This window comes from Eurypyga helias, unplaced genomic scaffold (assembly GCF_000690775.1).
Source record: "Eurypyga helias isolate BGI_N326 unplaced genomic scaffold, ASM69077v1 scaffold34931, whole genome shotgun sequence".
In the NCBI taxonomy this organism is placed as follows: domain Eukaryota; kingdom Metazoa; phylum Chordata; class Aves; order Eurypygiformes; family Eurypygidae; genus Eurypyga; species Eurypyga helias.
The window spans coordinates 1-8,622 of NW_010232176.1; the positions used below are offsets into that span (position 1 = coordinate 1).

Here is an 8,622-nt window from a genome sequence, read left to right on the forward strand (position 1 = left end):
GCCTGTGCTTGTGCTTGGGATTTCCAAGCACCGTTCGGGCGAAAACCTACAAGGAAATGTCATGCAGGCACGCTTCAAGCCGTGGTCTCTCACCCGTACCTGTTGAGCGCCATGGTAACAGTTGCTCCTTGCTGCATCTCCTGAGACGCTGCCACTGCCGCTTCTGCTAACGATGCCACCGCCTGCGTGGCCTCGGATGCCTGCGTCGTCTGGATGGTCATCTCGCCCCCCTGTAGCGTTGCCCAGTTCTGCTCCACCTATGGGGAAAAACAAAACCACAGGCTCTAGGATAGGATGTTATCCCATGAATGCACAGTTGCTTCCTAAAATGAAAGAGCCAGATAGTTTCAAGAGGTCTTTGCAGAATCCTGCACATGCTCTGAGACTGAGAGACAGGGGAAAAAGGGAGGAAGCCCAAGATCCAACTGAGAACATTTCTGGACCCTACAACCCTCTATCAGCCATGAGTGAGTTTCTCTAGTCGGGCCACGATTTTAATCGCCGATTTCCATATGTTTGATCCTCAAACAAGAACTCTGGTTTTCTCACACACATGGGAAGAGCACCCCATAAATCTGCAAAGCCCCTCAACCTCCCACAAATCCCTCTTGTTCAGCCACGTCCGCAGTGCTGGGACAGCGTTGATCATCGCTGTGCTGGCATCACTGCCCGGGCAGTAGCTGCATTTCTGCAGTGCTGGAACCCCCGCACGGATCACGTCCCGCCGGGAAACGGGCTGCACTTGCCTCCCTGTTTCTATTTTTCTGCATCCACTGTCATTTTGGGGAACAGCCCGTGTTCCTGATCAGGATTTATTTGTACAGAGCTCAGATGAGTTTAAGCCAACTGGAATTTCTTTGTGCTGAAGCAATATACGTAATAAAAGAAGATGGAAAGTACAGTCTTTCAGGTACTTTAAGTTCCCTCACCTCAGACCTTTACGTAGATATGTTCCATATTACTTAATATTCCCTCAGCCTCAGTTGCCCATTTTCCCGCTATCCCACTTTTCTCCATTTGGGCCTTCACAGCTCATGAGATAACGAGTGCAAGACCACCAAATCAACCAGGATGTGAACTAGAAATACTTATTGGACCAGAAAAAGTAAAGAAGTGGAGGATGAAGGCCCATCGGCTGATGAATTCTACTGGCTGTTCTGCAAGATGAAGATCCTGCCCCCTCCCTCGTCACTGTTCTCGCCCCACCATCTTGCCGAGACTCGTAAATAAGAATGCCATAGGAGTTGATGAAAAAGAAGCCCTCAACTTGCTAAAATAGAGAAAGCTAAAAAGTCTACAGAATCCAATCTGCCTAAAGGCTTCCCACAAAAGGCCAAGTAACTTTTTCTGCCTTTGGACAAGAAAAGGGTTAGTCCCACCACAGAATGGAGAGGGAGAGAGAACCTGTCACACTCTCACTCACATCTTCTATCACACACTCCTCAGCAGCTGTCAACCTGGTTTTCCAGAACTTGGGCACAAGCAAAGCTGGCACTCGTAGCTCTTTAGCCATTCCCAGCCGTCTGACGTTCAAGGCAACTGCTGCATTCTCCTCTGCCCAGAGCTGACCCTGGGTGGAAGGATCCAAAGCAGGGAAGATATAGTGAGATAGTGCATTGCAAGAAAGAGAAAGAAGTTGATTTTAGAGAAGAAAACACCTTTTAGGTAAGATGCAACCAAGTTCAAGTGCCCAGAGAGGGGTAAGTTGCAGATGGTAGAGACCTCGAGAGACAGACCGAGCTTGTGGTGCTCGTCAGCCGTGCCAGACCCCAACGGAGCTGGATGACACCCTTCCCATCACCAGGCAGAACAAGGAACAGACATGTTTCATCAAATACATGGCAACACACATCTGAATGATAAGGCAGGTGTCCACTGTGACATACAGCACCCCGCAAAGATGCCCATGGGACAGAGTAAAGCCTGGAAAAGAAGTGGGGATTGTCCAGGCCATTGTCCACACTAACAGGAAGGTTGTGTTGCCGAGATACTAGTCAGCATCCCTGCTCCACACTACTTGGCGTTCTATAAACACATCTGCTTACTCGGAGCTAACTCAGATCCTTACACAGCAAGAGACAGCAGGACAAAAACACCCCAGACAGGCTGTGGATCTGTGCAGAGAAGCAGCACCCATTCCTCAAAGCAGGTTTACTTCTGTATCTTTATTTTGCCTAAGATACAGCTTAGACATCGCGTTCCCATTAGAATCTGATGCTTTTGTCCCCTTGATTTCTATTTGTGCCTTTGAAAAAGGTCTTTTGGATCTCGAGCGATACAGCTGGTTCTGAAAACTCTTAAAGCAGCTCCGAAGTACTTCAAGGTCATGGCCCCAGAGCCAGGCTGTTTCCCAGTGGGTCTGAGAAGGAAACAGGGTCTGGTTTCAGCAGAGCAAAGCTGTTCTGTGCTGCCACCTGTCGCTGTGAAATCCCCGTCCACGCAGAGCGCAGCAGCCCTCTCTGCACACAGACTGGCCGTCCAGTGTGCCGCCAAGGGACAGAAAACAACCCGCAGCCTGGTTTGAAGGAGGGTTTGGGAGTGAAGAGGGTAAAAAAAACCCCAAACATCTTAAAAGAATGTTGCTTAAACGCATAGAAAAAAAATATTACATGATTATTAAAAAGAAGTGGAAAAATGTAAATTTGAGCCTTCAGATTTGGGGACTGAAATGGTCTGATCACGTCAGACAGAAGCAACGTTGCCACATCGTAAGGCAGCGAAAGAAACTTTCACAGTAAACAGAACAGTAACTCCGTGGTGACTCCTGTTGTCTCCACACCACTGTGCATTTATTGAGCTCTCTGGGATTTACTTTCAAACCTCCCTAAACGCTGCAGCAAAGAACAGTCCCATTTTGTCCCGAGATCAGTAGCCAAAGAATCACAGCATTTGCCCACAGACGTGAAACATCCTTTGCTTACCACAGGCTCAAAATCATGGAGTGGTTGGGGTTGGAGGGGCCCTTATAGCCCCCCCACCCCCCCCCCCTGCCACAGGCAGGGACACCTTCCATAGACCAGGGTGCTCCAAGCCTCATCCAGCCTGGCCTTGGACACTCCCAGGGATGGGCCATCCACAGCTTCTCTGGGAACCTGTCCCAGTGCTCCCACCCTCTGCGGGAAGAATTCCTTCCCCATGGCCCATCTCCATCTCCCTCTTCTCGGTGAAACCCATCACCCCTTGTCCTGTCACTCCCTGCCCTTGGGAAAAGCCCCCCCAGCTTTCTTGTAGCACCCCAGGCACTGGAAGGGGCTATAAAGATATTCCAGGCATCACTCCCAACTCTGAACTGACAAACCAGCACCCAGGATCTACAGCCCAGATGAAAGAGCTGCTCAGTACAAAGATGTGTACTTGCCTAGGCCATCCAGTCTTTATCTGCTAGAGCAGATGTCAAAAAATAATCCACCTATAGGAGATACCAAAAATGTACCAAATCGAGAGCTGAGGCTTGCGCCATAACTGCATTCGTACAGTCCCGAGTCAAAAAGACATCAGTTCAGCACTTTCTCTATGAAATTCTACAGTCTCTTGTTCACCTCTGTGTTAACCCTCAACACTGCAGGGTGAGGAAGCAAGGCTCGGTGTTTTCTGTGACCACGTAATTCTAGAAAACACTTCACTGAAGCTCAGACAGGAGAACTGTGGCTTGTGCACCACGAGCGCGACCCAGGCCCTTACCTCTCCATCGGTCACGGCAGAATAGTTGACTTGTGCGACGGTAACTGTGGTAGGCAACTCGGAGGCATCGGCCAGCGTGGCAACTGTAGCACCAGTGCCAACCTGCGGAAGACGACAAAATGCAGCTGAGCACCTTGGTTACCGCAGGAAAACGTCCACGTAATTCAGGCAGAGGGACACACAAGTGCTCTCAGATGAAAAAGCATCGCACCTACAGAGTAATAGTAACTGCAGAGCTCACAGAACACACGGAGCTGACTCAAAGGGCTGGGGCAGGAAGTCATACGCTAGAGCCACGCTAATCTCTGGCAGCTTCCAGAATGGCCCAGAAGTTCTGCACAGCCCTCGTGCTGTCCCCTCTTGGCTCACCATTCACTGGGTCTCTCATCTCCAGGAACTTGGCAAACATTACTCATCCTCAATACCTCACTGCCTTTGGAAATTACCTTTTCCCCATTTAACAGCTGGGAAAAGACAAAGGGAGAGAGATGTGTAGCTTTGTTCCTAAGGAGAATTAAACCTACACATGCCAGAAAGTCCATGGGATCCCAGGTGCCCGGCACTTAAAAGAACACTAGTCAAAGGGAAAATGTGTATTAGCAGGTCAGCAAACAGAACCCGCTTGGCAAGTCTGCTAGGCCGTGCTGGGGGGAAGAGAAAGCTGCAACAACCCCTGAAAATCTTTAATTTGAGGGAAAAAACCCACCCACACACCATGTTCTTCGCTTCATGGCTGGGAGATAACAGCCCAGAGAAAATTATGTTTGAGATTTCACCAAAAACGTGATGCTGAAGAGGGACAAACCGCTGGGCCATTTAGGTACAAGGGGCAGTGGTGGTTTGGAGGCAGGGGCACAGGGGAAGTTCATATCCCACACCCACAAGGGGCTTTTGGGAAGTCTGAAGACAACACTTACATTTTTGACATCCTGAGCTGCCAGAACCTGCCTCCCCACACAGGGAACGCAGGGAAAAGAGCAGCACCACTGAGCCACTGCCTGAATGCAGCCTCTTCTGCCCCGAGTGCCCCTCTGTAAACCGGCGTTCGGGGCATCCTAACCAGGGGAGCATCACGAGGATAAACACGTATTTGCTGGGTATAATATACACACGTTACACTTTAGGTGTAAAGCGAAGAACAGGGGCCACAGAAATACCCCATGCTGTACGTTAAACTATTTTTCATGCCGTTAAAAAAAGGCAGTGCCACCACCTCTCCTCCCATGACTCCATCCCACTGCCACCACAGACGTCGTGTGGCCACATCACGTATTTACTCATCAACGGGTTCATTAAACTCAGGTCAGATCCCTGAATCGTTTGACCAAACAGCTGCAGAAATGCTTGTACCTGCTGCAACAGGAGAACAGGGGATGGGAGTGGGGAAGAGCGAGGATGAGACTGCTTCCTCAGGTGGGAGCGCTGGGTTAACAAGCCTGCGGGCTAAGACATACAGATAAAGACAAAATTCTTGAAGGACACGTTAAGCCACCAAAAGGAGTTTGTCTAAACCACCTCCCCAATGCAGGCAACTTGATCCCAAGTTAGCCGTGGCGGAAGTGGAAAAGCCGGAGGGTTTCTTTCACCTGGATGAGGGAGACGGTGCCATCAGGGTTACTGAAGGTCTGTACCACCGTCTGGGATGGCACGAGGTGCGCTATACTGTGTGTGGTCGTAGTCTGCTGCTGCGTCTGCTGGTCCTCAAATGCGTAGAGCAGGTCTTCACGCCCGTGCTGCTTGTAGCAGTTCTTCACGATAGTCCGCAACGCTTGGGTCCACGACACCTACCAGCAGGATGGACAAGAGCGAAGAGTCAGCGTGAAAAAAGCTTCTGAAGCACTGCACCGCTGCTACGGCTGCCACCTGCATGTGTAACTTTACTGGGGTTTACTGGGCAGGCTTCAGCAAATTCTTAAACAAAGAGAAAGCCCCAGTACCTAATCCCTCTCTCCTCATCCCCTCCTTTCCCCAATGCTCAGAAATGAACCTGGAGAACTACTGCACTGCTGTGTACTGAAACACAACAAGCACGTCTGGCCAAGGGAAAGGGAAGCTCCCCAGTGAAACCTGTTTTGTCAGCTTTCAAGGAATTCTAACTAAGGGATTTGGGCCGACAAGTAGAAAACCACCCCTAAGTAGGAAGGCATCGACTGCCACAGCACCATTGCCAGCCTCACTTGGCACCCCTCCTCGCCCACCCAGACCCACATCAGCCTGCACAAGTCCTGCCACTTGCACACCCTGGTAGCTTGCTTTAATCAGTTTTGTGACAGGTTGGTAGGAACATCAGCTGCATCCAGGGTCATAACTGATAGCCAAGACCTTTTCACACGGTTGTCTCTTCTTTTCCTGGCTCCACTGCACATCCCTGACTGCTTCACTTGAAGTACAAAGGTCCCTGCTGCTCAGAATTGTAGAATGGTTTGGGTTGGTAGCGACCAGAAAGATCACCGAGTTCACCCCTCCTGCCATGGGCAGGGACACCTTCCATAGCCCAGGGTGCTCCAAGCCTCATCCAGCCTGGCCTTGGATACTCTCAGGGATGGGGCATCCACAGCTTCTCGGGGAACCTGTCCCAGTGCTCCCACCCTCTGCGGGAAGAATTCCTTCCTGATGGCCCATCTCCCTCTTCCCAGTTAAACCCGTCCCCCGTGGTCCTGTCACTCCCTGCCCTTGGGAAACGCCCCCCCAGCTTCCTTGTAGCCCCCCAGGCACTGGAAGGGGCTCTGAGGTCTCCCTGGAGCTTCCCTTCTCCAGGCTGAACCCCCCAACTCCCCCAGCCTGTCCCCAGGGCAGAGGGGCTCCAGCCCTCGGAGCATCTCCAGGGCCTCCTCTGGACTCGCTCCAGCTGGTCAATACCCTTCTGATGTTGGGGGCCCCACAGCTGGATGCAGCACTCCAGGATGGGACTGCATCCCTTCAAAGGCTTCAAGAGGCCACGGTACAGACTCTTATGGTAAATGAGCTGCACATTTGGAGAGTTGACTTGCCTTAGGCTGCTTCATGAGGCCACAGAGTACAGCAGGTTCTGCAGCCAGCGAAAAGGGCACCTGCTGCAGAAAGATGTTCAAACTCTCGTCACACAAACCCAGCAGGGACAGAGCAGACTGCAGGTTATCCCCCTCTCATCTCAGTGCTCTCCCAGGCTGAATGTCTGACACAACGTCAAGGGAAGGTTTGATGTCAGAGTTTCACGTGTCACTCGAGAGGAAAACTATTCCCACAAAAACTGGTCGCAAGCCCCTGTATTCAATTCAAAGGCAGACAGACACGGGATACACACCCGCTGCTTCTGTTCCTCTGTGCGGACATCGCTGCGAACGTTGGCCCACGGGATGTCCTCAGGCCACCAGATGGGCTTGCAGCTTTCCTTGCCCCAGCCTGGTTTCCCACGACCTGTGGAATACTTCAGCATCTCGGGGATGAAAGCTCGCAGCTGTGCCTGGAACAAACCACAAAAAGGGGTTGAGAGTTGTTTTGGAACTCGTATCTCTGATAATTTTGAGGTGCATAGCACAAAGTTATGACATTTAACCCCCACGGTTGTTGGAACCATCAGCTGGAAGAGGCCTGAATGCCTAAGGAAGATGGACAAAGGCTTTGCCATCTTCTCACAAGACTCAGATGAGAACATCTCGGTAGTGTGCGGAAAAGCAGAAACAAATTTAAGTCAGCCAGTTACAACAATGAGGCGAACACACTGCGTTAACACCCTTCATGGTTCAAACACTACCTGAAGAAAGCAACAGGAACTCAGACGTGAGCTGACAGACAGAGATGCTGCAAAGATGATGGAGCCTCAGTGAGCTGCTCGAATGTAAAAACACCACCTCAGACGTACACTTCTCCACGCCCACGGAACATAACACACACACAGGCTAATTTTCTGAATCCATTTTTAACTTTTGCCGGAGCAGGGACACCTTTCAACCTTTTACTTCTCCGTAGCATCCATAAAAACTGGTCAACTGGTCACCTTTACCATCAGGAAACGGGACCTTAAAAATAGACTCGCCAAGCCAATCAAGCAGCTATGTCACCCAAGAGCAAGTAATGCCCTTAGCGTTATCACAGAGGACACAAAACTCACTCAGGGTTTTATGACACATTTGGTTTTGTATCAGGGACTGTGTGGAGCTTCAGGAAAAGGCTGGTTCAGCTGCAGAAACAGAGCAGGAAGAGGAGAGCTCATGACCACATACATCAGAGAAAACCACATTAGCCAAAAGCTAACTAGCTGCATTTAAGAACACCTCCCTCCACCCCTTCATAGCTTTAATGGCAAGTCATTTGAGCTTGTGACAGTGACGCTGGGAGTCCTCGGACCACCTTACAACCCCGAGATTACTCTGGGGCAGAGCTGTGGAAGAGCATACCGGGGTCAGCACGAGTTTCTGCCACAGCCACAACACGGTCCCATCTAACAGAGACACAGGTCAGCTCATGGAAGACTCCTCACCCATCCCTGATCTTCTGCTATGAGAATGTCCCTTCCTCCCTGCCACAATCCTGACTGAATGACATCCTGGTTCCAGTCTGGACATTGCATCCGTTGTCTCCAAGCTGTAAATTGACTCGTTTACAAGCTGCCTTTTCCACGTTGGCATAGGGAGTATGTACTGAAGTCCCCTCTAACATCGGTCTGACAGAGGAATGGAGGAATGCTTCGGAGAACAGCAGGCTGTCTCTGCAAAAAGCCTAAAGCCCCTAAGCACACCACTAAATGCACCGGCATCTGCAGTGGCTTTCGCACACAGGACTGCTCCTCAAAGCTGGAGCCCAACTGGAAGACGTAACGTGAGCTCTAGCTTACACAGTTAAATATGAAAATGGAAGTGTGTTTTGGAACAAAGCAATTGCTTTGTATGCACGATTTACCACACTGTATACAGTCTGCAGGCAATACAAACCCAGTATACTTGTGGGTCCATACACAGCAAA

General features: G+C 50.6%; 1 protein-coding gene across 1 annotated transcript; it reads right to left on the reverse strand.

Moving 5' to 3' along the window:
- Positions 1 to 99: 99 nt before the first annotated feature.
- Positions 100 to 7,125, reverse strand: NRF1 (nuclear respiratory factor 1; the record flags this gene model as incomplete). Its single annotated transcript, XM_010161322.1, has 4 exons — positions 6,965 to 7,125; positions 5,268 to 5,465; positions 3,682 to 3,783; positions 100 to 257 (listed from the first exon to the last, which is right to left on the reverse strand). Coding segments are annotated over exons 1-4 (590 nt in total), but the record flags the coding sequence as incomplete, so codon positions are not given.
- Positions 7,126 to 8,622: the final 1,497 nt, after the last annotated feature.